Here is a 20,230-nt window from a genome sequence, read left to right on the forward strand (position 1 = left end):
CTTTCCAAAATCAACAGTTCTCGGGATGCGCTGATTGTGAAATTCTGGGCTGATACAGATGTTTAAAATAACGATTTGGCCCATAGCTAATACTGATACTGATGTTATTTTGTTGTTTTTGTTGAATTTATGACTTTAAAACAAAGCAGCTTTGGTTCACTGTTCTCTATAAGTATGTGATTTGGATGTTAATGCGTGTGAGTGTGCAACCCATCAGCATATTCCTCACGCTTACGCTGCGTGCCTGTCTACATAAGGAGGCTCCGCATAAACAGGCAAATGCCACAAGCCTCTAAATGTCAATTAACTGTGATTCATCTCTCTGTGGTGCATCAGGAGGGATGCAGTGTGGCTGTTCATTTAACCGCCTCCCCTCTTTGACTTTCCATTTACGTTCAGCCGATGCTCCAATCCACAGTGACTTCCATTGAGCGCAGCGGCAGAATAAGCTGCAAATTGTAGGATCGTCGGGGTTGTGAGTGAATAATTGAAAGGACCGAAAGATAAGGATCATAGTGACACCAATCTCACTGATAGCAGGACTACTAAAAAATACAAAGCATAACCACAGTCATCAATTACATGTGATTTGACAGGGCAGAAAGTTTGCCTCCAGCAATTATCGGTAACAATCCTCAAAGTGTGTGCTTCAGTGAAGTCGGGGAAAAACACATAACTGGACGCGACTGTGGATCAAGAGGCAGAGCAAAAATATAGGTATTAACGCCGTCTCGTCATTGAACTTTGGTTTTAGTTTCCTTTTACTTTTCGTTTCTTCAAGGGTGTTTGCCTGATCTGAAGCACACTCAGCAGCTCTGTTGAGCCTTCTCCCATTTATATCTCACTTAAGAAGGTCTATTCAAAAACCATTTCTGAGCTGCCTTGATTACTGAAAACTTTGAACAGTGGCCTCCTCTTGAAGAAGGAAAAGAGAGGGGTTTTTTTTGGTGTGTGGGAATAAAAATGAAGAAAAAAGGATCCATTTTAAGCAGTGCTTTAAATTGTTAAAAACGATGAGTCTTAGAATGATGCTCCTGTGAGTTAGTGCTGCATTTAAATAAGTTCAATAGATTTACAAAAAAATGTAGTCAGAATCGAAGAAGCAGAGATATCTTGACTTTTTGTCGCTAGTGTCGGTCAAGCTTCAGTGGATCCAACATTTCCCATAATAATGCAATTGTATCTTTTATTCGACTTCTTTTCCACCAACATGCAGACTTTTTTTAAACCCCACACCTTCAGTTTATAATGCAGGCTTTATGTTACGGTACACTTTGCATGATTTTTCTAAAAAGCAATGTCTTGACTCATTCAAGAGTAATTGTTTTCAGTTGTCAAGAAAGTGTGTGGTGGTGTATTTATTTGCAGAGACTGCACAGTCGTGACAGAAAATCCTCGTAGATGTGACTCAACATATAATGCAGAACAAACTTTGACAATAAACATAAAGCATGTGTTCCTAAAAAGAGTAAAAATACCTAATACAAATAATTTGCACTCAGAATGTGTTTATGTAGATGTGTGGATCATTACCATTTATTTATGATGTTTATGACAGTGAGAATTATGGGGTTTATCTAGTGTTTATCTTGGCCAAGGGGACTAAATAGCTGCGGCCAGATGGTAGTAGGTGGAAAGACTTATGCAGAGGGTAAGTGGGATCTTTTATAATGTGATTGGTTGTCCTTTCAGCTGCTTGGATATGAAGTACTGACAGCGGAGTTTGGGTTTTACCAGTTATATTACATGCTTGGTTAATGATCCACGAAAGCTTTGATTTATTCTTAACAAAGATGAAGTTCCATGTTATATTTATACTCTGCTGTATTTGTACAAATTACTAATACAGTTTTCTTCTTACAAATGTTCTTAAAACATTCTCTTAGCTTGGGCTATCCGTAGCCTTGGGTTATAGGTTAATCCTGGCCTAACTCACCCCGTTTTCCCACACACATTGTTAACTCAGGGTTAATCTAAACTCAGGATTATACCATCCACTCTGCTGTGGGTTGGATGTCAGTTTGGTTGGATGTCAGCTCATCCGAAGTCATCACATGTTGCCACTTTGCAGTGAACTTATGCGTCTACATATTTTGCTCTAGGCATCTTTCTATGACTTTACATTTTGGTAAAAAGAGGCACGTGGTGAGGTGTAGAAAAAAAACATGACATTCAGACGGGAAGCAAACACCGGACTCCCACATGAAAGTCCAGGGTTTGTTGGACCCATCCTGTCCACCTTATAGTTGCCCTCGTAGTCCTCATATTACGATGTTCCTGGCAGCATCTCAAATCTGCCGCCATTCTGCTGTGTTATTTTACCAGTTTGGATTGAAAGCAGCCCAGTAAAATAAATTTAAAAAATACTTCATATCTGCAAACTTTGGTTGTTTCAAGTATTTAAGCTGCTAACTTTAGCTAAGGTGGCCTAAAGTCATGTTCCTTTCAGCTCAAGTAAAACATGAAATGCCAGATGATGTTCTCCAGACATACATATTGTTTTCTATAGTGTAAACTCTGACAACCCAAACACTAAAGTTTAAAACATACCCAGTATGTGAGTACGATGTTTAACAACAACAAACTATGAGCTTGGATGCTTGAACCAAAAAAAACCCAAAAGCAACACCCAACAAAACGCCCACAAGTGGCAACTTTTTTGTGAGCACGTTGGCCAAGTAGGTCTGCAGGAACAGTCAGAAGAAAAACTTTCTTCATCTTCTTCACTTTGCTCGTCTCGTCTCTTTGAGCGAGTCGGCTCGGTCTCCACGGGGCTTTTTGGATCCAGACTCTGAGGAAATGAATCATATCTGATGCGATCTCATGCTCTCTGCTCCCTTTCCTTTTCACTCTTTCAGTGTTTCCCTTTTTTCCTTTCTTATATCTCTTTATGGTCATATCTCATACAGTGTCTCCACTCTGTGGCCTCCTTTCATTCTTCTCTGCTCTCTCTGGTTTTAAATCATCTCTCTCCGTTTCCTCCTCCGGCCTCCCCCTGCAGCTCCATCGCCTTCAGTCTCTCTCTGCTTTAGTCATTCCTTCTGTCACTTTACTCTTTTAAACCAGACTTTCTTTCTGAGTTCCTCTTTTATTCTGTTGCATTTATCCTTCCCCACAGATTCTTCTTCACGTTCCTCTCCTTTCTAAGGCTCCTTTTCACTCTTTCTTCTGCTTTAAGACTTTAACCTTTTTTTCTTTTCTCCATCATCCACCTCTTCCTCTCTACTGTCATATCTTCCTCCTGCATCCCAGAAGACGAGATTTCATTGACCACTATAAAGATCCCAAAGCTTTATGCGATTCATAGCTTTGGTGAGACTGTCTGGTGTGAATGTGTATTTGCATTTCTGCCTCTTTATGAACAGTGGGAGTCGTGTGTTGATGTGTTTAATTGAGGGGAATTAATGTGTGTTTGTGCAGAGAGAAAAAAATAGAGGAGGAGGAGAAGAAAGTGAAAAAGGAAGTAGATAAAGGAGACAGAGATGAACTTTTGGCTTTTTGCTGTTAATCATGTTTACTCTTACTGAACTCTAGCTATATGTGTTTTGTGTGTGTGTGTGTGTGTGTGTGTGTGTGTGTGTGTGTGTGTTACAGTGGGAATGGAAAACTAGTTTGACAGCCCGTTGTGTCCTCCAGGGTAAAATATGTGGTTCAATGGCTGAGCTGGCCTCGTATGCACTCACACAACACGATTCTCTGGTTTACAGGGTTTGTATGGTCATGAAAAACCTGGAAAAGTCACAGAATTTGCAAATAGCAATTTTCATGCCTGGAAAGGTTTATGAAAACTAACTATACCCTGAAGATTTTGGAAAAGTCATGACATTTATTTTCTCAAACCTGTAAAAATAACACATCTTAAATGAACATTTGAAATTTGAAACAATAATTTCTGTTTTTACAGTTTCTGGCTGTGATAAACTGTAATTTTCAAAATTTCAAATCCAGGGGCCCATAGGTTTGTAAGGCATATTTTCTTTTAAAAATTAATAAAAAAAAGTTTTAAGGAAAAAATAAATTGCCAAAATCTTTTAGAGAAAATTGCCCCAAATTTTAAAAGAAAGAAAGAAAGAAAGAAAGAAAGAAAGAAAGAAAATTACCACATTTTGTCTTCAAAAGCCTCCACAAATGGCCAAAAATGTTTTCGTGAAGAAAAAAAAAAAAATTAAAAATCACCAGAAAATTGGTGGTAAAATAAATTCAAAATACAATTAAAGTTGTATGCCCTTCCCCTAAACCAAATAAAAAAACATAACTCCACCCCCAGGGTGTTTCAAAAATGATTTAATGTGTCTTCCTCATTTTGCACCACCCCCTCTCACCTCATAAATAATGATCGGTCCCTTAGGTATATGTAAATATTCAGTTCTGATGCTTCTCTTATTTCATTGTTTTCTTTAAACAATATATATTTAAAAACGCTGTAATATAGTAATGAAAAAGAACTGGAAAGAAGCGTCGATGGTCAGAGAATGTATGTTTTTTAAAATTTGCCTTAAAGTCAGGGACAATTATTGATAAAAATGTGTATGAACTCTGGATTTATGCACATGCACACACTCAGATGAACAGTAATCATTCACGCACGCACACACCCACACACACACACACACAGAAGTCATGCCTGCCCACATGGGTGAACACGTGGGTGCATACACGCTGTAAATCCAAAACAACTCCCCCTGCAACTCACACTTCACATTCTTTGTGACTGTGTTTTACAGCTGATTTGCAGGCTAAACCCCAGCCAGCCCCATTCACCTCCACGCTGTGGCATGTCGCATATTGTCCTAATCAATCCCTCACACACTAAGAGGCTTTTTCTGTGGAACCACCCGAGGCTAGCTCGCAGTTTGCGAATGCTTATCCCCTTTTTTTGTGTGGAGAGCGAGAGGCCGGCTCCCTGCAAGAATTTTATCTTTATAGGCGCAGAGGCTGGCTGAGAGGGCAGAGGGGAGGCGGTGGAGAAAAGACCTTGGTGGGATTTGATCCCGGGTCGGTGGGGGTTTCGTGGCAGGGGTCTGGATCAGTGCATGAGTGCCAAACAGAGAGCGGTTAAAGGAGCAGGAGCCACTGAGAGGAGAAAAGTAAAAAGCATCATTATGTGTTGGAGTGAGCATCTAGAGGGTTGATGATGAGGCTCATTGTAGCGAAATGACTCGATTCCAAGGCACGAACAATCAGAGACTCTTAAAAATGTCACTTGATAGGAGCTGACAAACACACAGAGCAGCTGGACTTGGAGTTGATTGCATTAACGGAGGATTACAAGTTCTCTGATCCTTCCCCTTTGTTTTTATTACTTATTCTCTTTCAGTCACTTTCTCTCCTCCTCCTTCTAATAAAACAGATTACAAGTTCATTAGAGTTCATTAATTGCAGCATATTTAATACAGCAGATGAAATTTGTTTGTTTTAAATATATGCCTTTTTTAACATGGTACAGCTGCTGTGATTTGTCTTACTGGTAGAGAGCTTCTTGTTGATGACTAATCCACAAAAAGAGAGACGCTGCTAAGAGGCAGGACAATTCAAGTTTGCTGCTGAAGAGCTTTTAATGAACACAACATGAGACTTTTATCCAGTTTTAAGTATCTAGCCGCGCTTTCGTAATCTCATTTACATGTCTCTGCGCCCGTGATAGCGGTGGTAGAAAGCATTATGATATTGTGTTGTCCGACCATCCGTCCCATTCTCGTGAACACAAAATCTCAAAAAACCCTTATGGGAATTTCTTCAGATCTAGCACAAATTTCTACTTGTACTGAAGGATGGACTGATTCGATTTTGGTGATCAAAGGTCAAGGTCGCTGTGACCTTGTCTGTCTCATTCACGTGAAAACAATATCTTGAAAACACTTTGAGGGATTTTTTAAAAATATTTGGCACAAATGTTTACTTAGATGCAATGATGATTAGATTGTGGTTAAAGGCTAAAGGTCAAGGTCACCATGACCTTGTGTCTGTCTCATTCTCATGGGAGGCGCTCACCCATGAGCAGCATGGATGCTGAATGTTTGTTCACTCCTTCGGCAGACAGATTTTTAGATCCTCTGTACTTGTTATACACCTATATACAGTGTGGTTTATATTGTGTATTGTGCATTATACTGGCACTTTATTCTTATCTGGGCTCCTGGTGATCAATGTTTTAACAAACATGGATGTAAACTCTGAAAGAAACTGGACTGGACTGGTGCACGGAGGCATACAACCACGCAGTAGTACTTCTAGTTTGGCAGAATGCTTTGAGTTTCTGCTGCTCTCACATGCAAACTAGTCCAAGTTTCTGTTGAAAGCTCAAATGCATCTTTAGCTACATCACCTTTATTTGTCAAATCCATCTGAGATTATATGGAAGCACGGCTCTCCTGAATGTATTTGTGTGAAGAGACCTGACAGGATCAGTAGCAGCACTGATTCTTGTTTGGGGGGAAAAAATCATAGCTGCACTCTTATAAAATGTAAAAAGAGAAAGTGTATGCTCAAAAGAAGACTTGAAACACATGATTTGGGCCTCGGCAGCAGAGTCTGAGGCCGATGTGGAGAAAAGTCATTCCACTCGTCCAATTTAAACTTCTGCAACAGCCTGCAGGCCAGCAGGTAGAGCACAGAGTGGAGACAGCGCTCGACTCGGACCAGCCTCCTTTCATCTCTGTTTTACGTTTGAACGGAAGGGGCAGCTACCCGGCTGACCAGCCGAGCTCTCTCAGCTGTGTTTTTCATGCTCATGCAAAGACTTACAGGTGCCTTCCACAGTATTGCGAACAAATTAAAGACGCTGTACTCCAGCTGCTGCGGTGTTCCTAAAGGCTCGCCCCCTAGCGATGCCTCCTGGTAGACGAGCTTTATTGTAATGAGGAGGGCCTAGTTGAAGAAAGCTGGCTAAGAAGCCGCCTCAGGCTTGTTATCAAAGGCTCATGATTCAAACGCTCTTTTTCTGTCTCTTGAAAGAAGTTTTTCTGTTCTCTCTCGCAGTTTCTTTCTTAATTCCCCCTCATTTTCTTTCAGTTTCCTTCACGCCTCTCTATAACCTTGTTTATCGTTGAGACAAACTAGGGGGGTTGATGCATCCCTCTGACAGAAACACAAAGAGTGGGAGGGAAAAACATTAATCACAGCACTTTAATTTAAATAATATCAGATTCATAATGAAGTACTAATAATTCAATGTTACCAGAATGCTCTCTCACTTATTCTCTCTCTCTCAATCCTCTCCCTCTCACTCTCTGTTTGCTCAAGCCCCTCTTTTAGTTTCCGTACAAACAAACATGTTAAATTATTCAAACAATATTGGTTTTTCTGGATGATGTATAATCTCCCTCTCCATCTCTTTCTCGCCTGCCTCCAGGTATCGGGGCTCAGAAAGTGCGAGTCGAGGAAGAGCTGGAGGCGTATCCCGACAAGTCTGTTGATCTCACCTGCGAATTCGTCGATGGAGGTGGCCGAACCAAACTCACACAGGTAGGAATATGGAAAATATGCTGTTTTTTTTCTAGTTGCTTTGAATGCACCAGAGCTCAGAATGTCAAATTCAGATTGACAAGGTAGTTGTGTGTAATGGAGTGAAGTCATTTTCAGAGACGAGCGGTTTGTTTGGAGGTCGAAAAGGTAACGCTCTCTTGTGTGACATTTTCCTGTGCAGACATAACAAGAAATTAATGGCACATATTTTGCTCTGTTAGAGGAATACTCTGACGCACGCGGAAACAGCCATTCTACACTGTAAAATCAGACATGTTGATGTTACCTAAAACATTTTGGAAACCAATTGCCTTGAAAAAGGAAAGTAAATAGAACTATTAATCCTAATTTATGTTTACTTTATATCCCCTTATATACCTCTCCTCCAGCACCACTTTGCTGCGATCTTTCCTGCATGTTTTAGATCGCTCCCCACTGGTTCAAATGATCAGCTCATTATTAACCCCTGAAGCTGCTTGATGATATGGTGACCATTTAATTCGACTGTGTTGCAGCAGAAAGAGATCTCAAACATGCAGAACAGGTGGTGTTGGAGGACAGGTTTGGGAAACGCTGAACTAGCTGATCAAGGCAGCAGTCGACAGCAGCTCCTGTACTCAGCGAGTTAAAATGTCAGTGGAGTCTGGTAACTTTAAAAAGGGCATAGATGGAGAACTGAAACAGCTTTGACAGGTAAAGCAGAAAAAAATATTCTCAATAAAGCATACATTTAAACTGAATTTGAATTTTTGCAGCTAAATATGTTTTGCAAAGCTTTTTTCTTAGTTTCTGTGTCGATACGGCTGCCTGTTTCTTGTAAATAATTTACTGTCTATGGATAAAAACCTCATTCAACCCCACATAAGTCAAATAATAAGTCAAACTATCCCTTTAAACTGCCATTTATATGTGCCAGTTTTAGAAACAGAAAGCAAGTCATTAAGTGTGTTTCTGTTCGCCTGCATGAAAAACTTGACCACTGTGGCTTAAAAAGTTCAGATTTTCATTAATTGTTGGTAACCTCTTGTCCTCTTAAGGGTTGGGGGTGCAGTCTTTGGGTAAGGGGCGGGGTAAAACCTGGACAGGTCATCAGACTATTGCAGAGTGGCTTAACAAGTTTTTAACCATTTGAAACCTAGCAGCATTACTTTTATACTGCTTTTAACTTGGCTTTCACATCACTTTAAGATCTGGACCCTGAGCACCCTGTGATTTCTTTTAAAAAAAAGAGTCAAAAAGCAACTTACTAAGAAAAAGTCTACAAATTGCAAGAAAATAGTGGGTTTTGTGTTACATAATTTTTTATTAATATTTTATTATTTCCTTTTTTTTAATCTTTTTTATAACTTAGATAGACTTTTTAAAGTAAATTTTCGGGTAACTTTGTAAACTATGTTTTTGCTAATTTCTTGCTATTTTGTTTCCTTTTTTTCAAGTTGAAAATTGCCTTTTTCCTTTGTGTTTTAAAGAAATACTACTACTATTTGCACAGGATCAAAATAGATAATACATATACATTAGAGTTAATTATTGACCAGCAATATGTGTTTGGTGACTGCACACACCAGAAGAAGCTCCAGAAGTGTTTGGCTTAGCTTAGCTCAAGCGTAGAAGCAGGGGGAATGGCATTTATTGTGCTGTACTTGTGTGTACATACAGGGTAGTTAAAACAGAGCTTAAGAGAAAATTTCATACCGTGCACACTTTCTCACCTCTGCACAGCTGGACAGTGGGATGCAGCCGATGCTGCTGCTGCTGTTGACAATCTGATAAAAACTTAGTTTGGAGCACACTGACCCTTTTAGCCTTCCGAAAGTTAGATAATCAGCAGGGGGACACAGTTAACTTTCCAAAATTCAGCACAGTGGATCACTATGAATGTTGTTTAGGTGTTCTCTGTTAATATTTTGAAACCTCATCAAATCGACTTTATTTCTTTCAAAAACTTGAGAAGAAGGCCATGAGCAACAAAATAATAAATTATTGCCCAAAACTTGGCATGAAATTAGTAAAATGTACTTAATTATCTAAAAAAAATAGTAGGAAAAAAGTGGAAAAAGTGCTTAATTTGTATAGTAATTCTGTGACATTATTTTTATTGTAAAAATATTGTAAAAATTGTAAAAATGTAAAAATTGTAAAAATGATAAATATAGCTTTTTCCCTTTAAAAAAAAAAAAAAAAAAAAATCCTTAAAAAATCTACTTATTTCTTGCACTTCATGGAATATTTCTTCCTAAATTGCCAGTTGCCTGTTTTCTTATGTTTTTAAAGGAATTGCCTCAATTTGCTGAAAGTTCAAGTTTAGCTTAGCACAAACGTGGAAACATGGGAAAATGAATTTCAAACTTAGCTGTCCAGTTCAGGTGTTATATAACTATCTGTTTTGTTACACATATATTTCAAACACTGTAGTTTTATACATTAACTGTGCACCAACAGCTGGGCTTTGTTCCAGCATGAAGTCCTGCTCTTATGGTCAAGTTTCCAGCTTCACAAACTTTTGTTACTCTGAAAAACAAACACAAGGTTGTTGGATGTATTTGTGGTTAGTTTCTCAACTAATGAGATGCTGTCGGATCGCTTACGTTATCTTGTTCCCCCCTGCTTCCAGTCTTTGTTCTGAAGTAAAGCTAAACGCATCGTGGACCACTGTATCATTGTCTGCACAGAAAACAGATTAAATTGATATCAAACTTCTTAAAAGTGCAAAAGTTTCTGAGCAGAAGGTCTATTAAAAATATAATGTGTTTCTCCTTGTCATTGCCAGCTCCATGTTCACATACAGATCGTCTCATTTTAACTTCCGACTCCTTGGAAGTGAATTTATTTTATCAAACGCAACACGACAACTGATCTGACACCACCTTAACTGTTCTGATATCACACACCGAGTAGACTAAAGCAGAACGCCATGAGATGCCGGTTCAGTTTGATCCTGGAGTAGTCTGCACCCTCTGAGTTGTGGATGGAATCAATAAGCAATTTGTTGACATACAAAAACTGAAATTGCAGACGGGTAAATTGATATTTTCTCTGTGATCCATAGCTAACGAGGGAGGTACTAATTTGTGTTGACACCTGGGTTACAACCCGTCATCCTCTCTGCAACCTTCAGCCCTAGTTTCTCTCTCCGTTCCTCCAGATGTCATAAATTTAATAGATGTTTGCTAAATGTGTATTGATGAACTTTATTCCCCCTCCTTCCTCGCCTTCCACTTTAGCCGGCAGTTTGTGTTTAACACTGTCACTCTGGAAACTCGAGAGAAAAGAAAATCAATCTGCTATAACATCACAGCACTCTTCCTTGTGATAGTCTCCTATCAATATCTTCCACGTATCAGAAATGATAGGAAGAAAAGCCTGTAAGAGAACTCTCTCTCAAATAATGTTTTTAAAATGGCAACAGGATCCTTGCCAAAGTGTTTGCGACCTTTAATTTCATCCTGCAATAGCTTCTTGGCTCCTTAGTCAGACAGCTTTAATTGAGTTTGACATTTTGCTACTTTAAGTGAAATTATTTCTGTTATCAAGGAAGAAAGAGCAGCGCAGATTTTTAAACCTGTCCAAAGAAATGTCTGAAATTCTGATGTGTACATACAAGTATATATGAATATGCATGTATATTTTAATTTTTTCTGTGAATATGATTTTTATTTATTCATTTTGAAGTTGAAGTGTCTGTTTATTAAAAGGAAAATACATACACTCATACACTCTCCCTCAAAGAAAAATCTTTTTTTTTTTTCAATTTTTAATTTTAATTTTTTTCTCTATTACCTGTAGGGATATTTATCAGTCTAGATCCTGAGTCTTTAACTGGGGCTCCTTGGAGTTGCTGCTGGGAGTCTGACAAATTATTGTTTGATAATTGCATTTTTTTTCATTCCAAAAATTTAGATGTACCTCAAAATACACATTAACATCAATCTTACAACGATGAAGATGAAATAATAACAAATTTAAAAGATGTCATTTTCACTACACAGCGCTGATTGAAGCCTAATTTGTACCGTTGAATCGTTGTACAGTCATGTGTGCTAACACTAAATCACTATGCAGCACCAGAATTAAATACCGTTCGCCTCAAAACACAGGCTTTATAAATAAATGAATCTGCCAATAATTTCTCTTTTAATAGCTTATTTTTGTCTGCACCATAAAAGGGTATGTCTAAAGTTAATAAAGCCCTGTTTTAGGCTCAATTTAACCTTTTGAGACCTAAATTGACATCACTTTTCTTTTGATGTATTTAGACGATTTTCATAGATAATTAAGCATTTAAATCATAAGCAAAGTGTTATGGCAAATTTTAACAAATATGTAGATTTAATTTTTTTGTGCAATGGAAAAATATCTAGAGACTAAATTTAAAGTATAATAATTGTATAGGCTTATTTAAAATTATTTTTATTTATTTTAGAATGACTATGATATTTGAGCTTTTTTTCCAGGTCATTTCCTTATTGTTTTGACTTTCCCATTTTTTGTTGTTGTTGTTTGTTTTTTGTTCATTTTCAGGAAGCTTTATTGTACTTCTTTCTCAATTTTTTGTTATTATCTGGCTCATTTCTTTTAAAGTTCCTCATTGCCTTCTTCCCATGTTTTTGACAGAAATCAAGTCAAACTGCCTAGGTTTCAAAGGCTTAATATGCAAATCTTTTTTTGTTTTTTGCAGTAGTTGTCTGTTTCCCTTTCAGTGAGTCAGGATTTCTGGAAAGAGACATTACTGTTGATTTTTTCAAATGTCTTGTTTTTGTTTTTTTTTTGTCCCTTTGAACACCACAAACCAAATGGAAATTTTAGCAGGGTGAAGCATTACTTTATAGTTGTTGAAAGAGCTCCTTAATGTTCATGAATCTCATAATTCTGCCTTTGAATTTAAAGTTGGACTTCTGCACGCCTGAATCTTTCATTTTTAAAAAATCCACCATAAAAAAATAACAAAACTGATAAACCATTCCCACTTGTTTTCTCTAATCCCACCAGGTGTCTTGGATATGGGAGCCCATTGATGGTCAGAGGGACAACATTGCTGTATTCCACCCAATCTATGGACAGAGTTTCCCCAACTTGTCCTTCAAAGACAGAGTCGTCTTCCTCTACAGGACTCTGGAGAACCCGTCCATTAGAATTTCTAACCTAAAAATGTCCGACGCTGGCCGATATACCTGCGAGTACGCCACCTACCCTTCTGGAAACGAACAAGGGACCACCACCCTCATCATGCTTGGTGAGTACAGAGCTTAGATGTCCATGTAACATTAAATAAACCTTGTTACTTTGTTACGCATGGGTTCATGGGTTCCACCTTGTTGTATGTTAAACACTTCCTCCTCTCACTCTCCCATATTTCTATGCTTTCCTCTGTCAAAGGTGAAAAGCGCAAAAGAAAAGAGAAAACAAACAAAAGCTGCTGTATATTTCCAATATAGCTGAGAACTTCTCATGTTTTTATCTAACAAGGACCTTAAAGGGTTAGAGCAACGAAAGGTCAGCAGTACTTACACTTTCCTGGAAAACAGGACTGTGCTTCAAACCGCCTTTCAAAAGCTGTTCTGCTACATTGGCCTTGACAGGCGCCTCCCCAGCCATCTGCTTATCACAGCTTTCTACAAAAGAGGTTCCCATCAGACCCAAACCCTAAGAAGAAGCGATTTAAAGCACTGCAGAGTATTCTCGGGGTATGTCCTGGTTAGATGCAGAGTGAAGCACAAAGGACGTAGGTGAGAAAGATTCAGACGTGGCACTACATGCAAAGTATCGCACTGGATTTGATCAGCAGACAGTCTGCGATGTAAGATAAAGTGGACGTCTGTGTGCAGGTGGAGCTAACATGTTTTTGAGCTTGTTTTACTCATGATATTGGCGAACTTTGTTTTAGTAAATTATTGTAATTATTAAAATCACATTAGAGGAAATACTTGAGCCAGAGTTTTTGTCTTTTATATCTTTAAAGGCATGGATAGTGAATTGGAGAGATGAAGTGCTTCTGTTGATGAGACTTTCATGTTGAGTCTCATTAAGGTAATGGATGTTTAATATTGTGGCTGGTCAGTGTATAGAGAAGGATTTCACTGTTATACAAAAGGCCTTCACATAAAAATAGGTTGTTTATGCAGTAGAAAGATGCAAATACTTTTAAATTTGGTTCTACGTGACCAGAAAAAAATCTGAGAAACAAGACTGTGGTATTCGCTTTTGCTCAAGAGATAGAAAACCTACAACTCCCAGAATGCACTGGGCCGCACCAGAGCGCTCCAGCTGGTTAGTGGCATTTTGTGGACTGGTCCATGTGAAACAATGGCAGCCAGCAATCTTGTGTTAGAGTTAAACGGTAAGCTAAAACTTGCTTCTTAAAACATTTGAGGCGCGAAATATGCAACTCAGTAACAGAATTTTGGATCATATTTCATCAGCGCTTCTTAGTTTTACCATTTGATCCCGATTCTCCATGTGCAGAAAGCAGTATGGAGCCTACTTCTTGCTCATAATTTCCTGCTATTATAGTTAAACAGGCCATTAAAAAATAAGAATACACACCTATATATCTATCTATCTATCTATACATATATATATATATATATATATATATATATATGTATTTCTGAATCATTTCAATCAATCAGAAATAGGCAGTGCGTTAACATAGTCTCGATTTCTATTTGATCAGCACTGCCTAGTTTTAATGTTTTAATGGAGTTGGTCAGAGTTTGGGGCAGGCTAGTCTTTTGATCAGCTGTTTGCTTTTTGTGTCAGCGGTGGTGGCATAACGAATGAGCAATACAAAAATGCAAAGAACAGCCTGCAGTTCATGCAACAGCTTGAGATGAAATCAAAGCAGTTTACTCAGGTTTTAGAGGGTTAAATGACTGACTGGTATCGATGTATTGTCAAGGAATAACTGGAGGTTATATGGATTCATTTGATATTTGGGTTACTTTAGTGAGAGACTTCTCTGGCACAGTGAGATCCAGACCAGTGTCTTGTTATGTCTTTTTTCCTCCGCTGCCTTTGCTGACTTCCTTACACAACATTGTGTTGTACATTGAATTATCCTGTTGAGTGGTTTAGCATAAAAGGAGCTGAATAGATGTTGGCCTTTGCCACCATAGCTTGCCATTATGTTGTCACTTCTGCACGCAAGTGCACCATCAGGGTCAACCTCTCATGTGACCTTCTCGACAAAGCTGAACACTTAATTTCATTTTAATTAGAGTTAGATCTGTTTCGCCCAAACGACTGAATTAATTACTTTTGAGGACACTTATTGTGATAATCAGATGAAGGCGATTAACATAATCTCGCCATAGACTGTTCCTGTGCATGTAAATGTAGCTGATAGCAGCGGCATACAATCGTATTTCTCTCTCATAAATTCTGACTTTTATTGTGACTTAAAATCCGCAGTTGTCAAGATGGACTCGTGCTGCATGTTTGGATCAAGCTTCTAGCCCTCATATCGGTGGAATTTAAGATGAGAAAAGTAAAATTAAATGCATTTAAATTTAGTTCAGCGGTTTTCAAACTAGAGTTGTCCCTCCTGAGGGGGTTGGGGGAGATTTGAAGGGGGCGGGCAAAGGGAGAGATGTGAGGCAAAGATTCAGCGTGAGGAGAGACAAGTGATGGCTTACGTGCCGACAACAATGGGAACACACAGAACAGTGCTACATATTTTCAGATTCAGTGTGAATTACACTTCCTGAGGATCATTATGTTCTAATCCGCTTAGAAATCAGAAAAAAGACACTGATTATATCTCCAGAATGCGCCTGAGAATCATCACATATTGAAGTTTTCTTCAGCATTGAAATAATCCAGTGATAGTTGTGTCTACATCTATTGGTACACTGAAAACAGGGACAGCTATTTTTTAAAATCAATATTTAACTAGGTAAAAACCAACTGAGATCTTTTTTTCAATGCATACCTGGCTAAGAAGGCAGCAAAGCTGCATGTCAGGTCCCGGTCGATTACATACAAACGATAAAATAGAATATAACGCATCATAAACAGAGTAAGAAACTGATGTCCATGCATCAAAAGAAAAGGCTGAATATACACAAAAATGAAAAAAAAAATGTTACGCATTTCAGCATGAAGAGTTTGACTTACATTGACTTTTATTTAAAACAAGCTAAAAAAGATGAGGGAGTCAAGGCTGCAGGTCATAAAAAGACCAAGGCTGTCATAAAACAGACTTCTTTTAATGTCCCCAGACCAGTGACAGCTGTGGCCAGAGCCATTATGTTTTTTTGGGTTGTCCATCCCCATTCTCATGAATGTGTTTTTTCAGAAATGCCTGCAGCGATTTCTTCAGTTTTGGCACACTCAAGGATGAACTGACTCAAATTGTGTGGTCAAAGGTCACGTTTTTGGCTATAACTCAAGAATGCATACACTAATTATAACAAAATCTTGAAAATGTGCTGATTGTATAGATCTTCTGTGCTGAGTCGAAAATGTGTGTGAAGGACTCATGTTTTGCCAAAAAACACATAGATGTAAACTGGAACTTTACTAGCTGGTGGATGTATACGACTGCGAGGTGTTAATTGTAGTCCCAGTGTCAGTCTGCATAGTTGGCACCTGAGTAAAAGTACCAATCTGTCAAAATGTAAAGAAATAAGGTAGCCGACTCACTGACTCCATTGCAACATTATACTTTTCACTTTGAATTCACTTCTAAAACTTAATCATTATAATTATTAACTAAATAAAATTAAGACAAAGAACTTACACAGAACCATATAGCTGAGGCTTCTGCAGCGACTTGGGTTCGATTCTGGCCTGCGGCCTTTTGCTGTGTGTCATACCGCCTCCATCTTCCTCCTTTCCCGTCTCTCTCGAGCTGTACTATGAATAAAGGAAAAATGCCCCCCCCCTCAAAAAAAATCTTAAAAAGAATTATAATAATAATGCTTCTGCACCAGTGTTAGCCATGGTCAGTGACACTGTGTTTTTAAGATGTCCATAAGTCCAACACAATATCTACAGAACACCGTGAGGCACTTTTACAAATTTGACACAAACAGCTATGACCTTGCATCCATCTTACGCTTGTGAATGCCATATTTTTCTATATTTCAAGGGAACACCTTTAAATTTTGCACAAACTTCCACTTATACTCAAGAATCTAATATTTAGAATTTGGAGGTCAAAGGTCACTGTGGCCTCATAAAACATGTTTTTGACCATAACTGAAGAATCCATGTGATGACATTTACCACAGATGTCAAATAGGAAATAATCAAGTTTTGACATTTTATATTCAAGAAGTCAACTATGACATCGTAATGTTACGCAAAAACACTTTTCTGGCAGCTGTTCAGCATCACATCCCAGGAACAGGAGGAGACATTTGTCCAGATACCGAATTAGGTGACACAAATGTTGAACTGTGCTGATCTTCTGGGCTGCCGGAGGAAGATGTAAGAGAAGCATCCATGTTTTTATGTGTTTAGGTGGATGTAAACTGTCAGTGCAACTCGACTGCTGCATGGAGGCCATGTCACAGTAATTCTAATTTCTTAATATTTTTTTCACATACTGTGAATATACCTCAGAAATTCCCTTTCATGTGGTTCTTATATTCCTGAAATATTCTCTTTTATCAGTACATACAAAGATATTTTCCCTGTGTTAAAAATCTGTGGACATGTAGACAAAGAACCTAGGCCATCGAAAATTGCGGCACTTGTCTTGATTTTGTCTGAGCGGGGGGTCAACAGCGTCACACTTTTAAAACTCATGCCCTAATTAAATAATAACTTGTATAATATGTAATTAGCATTAGGAAAAGTACCACACGCATACACACCTGTTGACTTCTTTCTCTGCACAGTTTCATTCCCACTTCTCAACAGGCTGAACCACTGCAAACATTTAGCAAACACAGCCCAGCATGTGGAATCTGGAGAACTGCTTAAAGTTACCTCAGTGTCTTGATTTTTGGAACTGAGTGGTTTAGTTGCTGTTAGCAGGGGACACATCCTGTTTGTAATCGCAGACAGCTGGTGTTATTCATCCACCCACATGTCCTCCCGTTTGCACTGCGCTTACAAAGGAATCAGACGCCTGGTGTCTCTCTCTCGCAGTTTACAGCACTGAGGAGACTTCATGCTTGAATGTGAATAACAACAGTTCCCTTGATTGTTATATGGAAGTGCTGTGCTTACAGTATATGGCCCGTAGCGTCAGCGGTTGTATGATAAAGACCTCATACATTCAAAGCTCCTGTCATACTGGCGTGCTCAGGGGAGGATCTAATACAATGCACTCTGAACTGAAACAGAGCATTTATTGAATTCATATTCTGTGCAGTTTAATGCAGTCTGCCTGGTGCTTTTTACCTCTTTATCGTGTAAGTTTTGTTCAGCAGGTTGAGATGTGGGAGTGCTTTTTTTCTTGCACAAATTGGATGCAATTACATAACATTTTGGTCGCTGTACTGTGAAAGGAAGAATGTTTACAGGTGTGGTGACGCTGTGTATGTTCAATTTGTTGCTCAAATGTGTGTCTGGGGATTTCTTATCTCCTACATTTAAACAACACACATAGACTCTTCTGTAAGTCACTGACACTATAAAAAGGCAATAATTAAAATAAATTAATTACCCCAGTTGTTGCAGCCAGTATGGTTCATGAAAAGAAATGTTTTACAATTCCTTTTTATGTCTTTCCCACAGCTGGGCCTGTAACATTTTCCCCCAGTAGTTTTTAAAAGTAAACCTTTACACAACAATGCAGAATCCACTCTGGAAGCTTCTCTTGCGGAGAACAGAGTACACAGGAGATGCAGAACTTGGCTTTCTTGCAGAGAAAACACAGCGCGATATTCTGGCGGGCTGGCAGATGGATGTGGGCTAAGCCTCCTAAACTGCTGCTGCTGGCACGAAGCAGAGGTAGACTGGGAAATACCTGCTGGAAAGCTCACTGACTCGCCTTTTGTCTGGAGTTACAGCTGTGCCAAGCTCTCTGGGACGGATTCTGGTCCATGTAAATGTACTTGGCAAACTAAGTGTCTCAAAGTCACTGGAAGACGGTCATATTTTACCTTATTGGATATAGAATCCATACAAGCCAATCACATTAGACCTTATTGAAACCCCAACTGCTGGCACCCAATCGTATTACATTTTATTGGATATAGAACCACGAGCACCCCAATCATATCACAACTTATTTAAGTATGAATACATAATCCTGACAGCCAATCGTATTATAACTTATTGGATACAGCACCACCGCCAGCCAATCTTATTACCACTTATTGGGGTGTGAATAAAGAATCACTCACTTGGCAGTGACTGATACAATATTTTCCTGGATGGGGACCATACAAAGTGGATGGTAGCCAATTATACTGCATCATATTGGATATAGTGCAGCCAGCCGGACGGAAATACAATTGCAGGTGAGGGAGAGTCTAGTAGATCGGTAGCCTGTCATAAGTGTTGTATAGCCCTCAGAGTGAAAAATTGTCCTCATTGTTTTGGGTTTGGAGAGGGAGATGGTGGGAGTCCAGAGGGAGACGGTGGGAGTCCAGAGGTTGGACGAGTGGACGGCAGACTGGAGGGTCACTGGCTGGAGTCCACGGATCAACAGAGTGGATAAGTGGCAGATTGGAGTGAGGCTTCTGCAAACATTTCTCACCAACAGAAACAACTCAAGGGTGGAGATGAATGTAATGGGTGGAGCCAAACAGATTTTTGTTTTTCTGGCAAAGTAACATCACTGAAGCCCAACGGAGAAAAACACCACATTGAAATGCAGATTATCCACAAGCCATGTCCTGATTGTGTCCTTGTTCTTTTTCCAAGCATTTCTAATGCTCAGTCTAGAAAAATGACAATGTTGTGTCACTTACACAAGTTAGCAGTGTTTATCTATTTATTATGTACATGAACCACCATGTTAAAGAATGTATATTACAATTATAAAAAGTACTAAAAAATGCCAACAGTTATACTAAATTATGCAAGTATGAAGTTGAAGAGATTTTATGTCCCACAATGTCACTACTTTGTTACAGTGATGGAGGAGGTAGTCCTGCTAGGAATCGTGTGAAATGTTTGATAGTATATTAGGGTGTATATCACTGGTTTTGTCATGAAACGATATCATATCAATGTCGATGGACAATGATACAATATTTTCTGATATTGCAATGTTTGCCATTTGATATGATTTTGTGATATAATGTTCTGCAAAAAAACCTTTTCTGGCCATCACTCAGCCAGGAGACATTTGAGACATGCTGACCTGATGATAATATCTTTGAAACGGTGCTGATTGTAGAGATCTTCTGTGCTGTCGTAGTGAAGATGTGTGTGAAGCCTCCATGTTTTTGCAGACATGGATGTAAACTGTAAGTGCAACTTGTGTGGTGTGCGGTGACATACAACCTCGTGGTGGTATTTCTAGTTTCTGCATGTGGGAAAGCTCTGCATCTGAGAGCTGTTTCTATGACTAAAACCTGCTTTTTCCATATATTCCTGTAGTTGATCCAGTAGTGATCTCCTCTTCCTCCACATCTGCCGTCTGTACTTAGTAAAGCATTATGACCCTAATAGCTTCAGTCAGCTGCTCATCGGCCAACAGCAGTGAGAATGTGTTTCTTAGCCTGCCGGTCAGCTCCCAGGTGAAAAAATGTGCTAGAATGAGGATCAGGGTCTCACTCTGAAGAAATCATGTGTGCGAAGCAAACCTCCCCTCGGTGAATAAAGGTTAAAGAGAAAGTTAAATAGAACTAATCCCTTCTGG

The 20,230-nt window shown here is 38.9% G+C and overlaps 1 protein-coding gene across 2 annotated transcripts in view; it reads left to right on the plus strand.

Annotated features, from left to right (window-relative positions):
* The window catches only part of pvrl2l (PVR cell adhesion molecule related 2 like), a 384,643-nt gene that overhangs the window by 158,641 nt on the left and 205,772 nt on the right, over positions 1 to 20,230 (plus strand). For both annotated transcript variants that reach the window (XM_042506359.2, XM_088090247.1), the window contains exons 2-3: positions 7,352 to 7,464; positions 12,454 to 12,697. In XM_042506359.2, coding sequence (XP_042362293.1) covers positions 7,352 to 7,464; positions 12,454 to 12,697 — 357 coding nt within the window. The remainder of the gene's footprint in view (positions 1 to 7,351; positions 7,465 to 12,453; positions 12,698 to 20,230) is intronic.

The sequence above is a fragment of the Plectropomus leopardus genome, chromosome 17 (genome assembly GCF_026936395.1).
Source record: "Plectropomus leopardus strain MGB_pleo_1.0 chromosome 17, ASM2693639v1, whole genome shotgun sequence".
NCBI lineage: Eukaryota > Metazoa > Chordata > Actinopteri > Perciformes > Serranidae > Plectropomus > Plectropomus leopardus.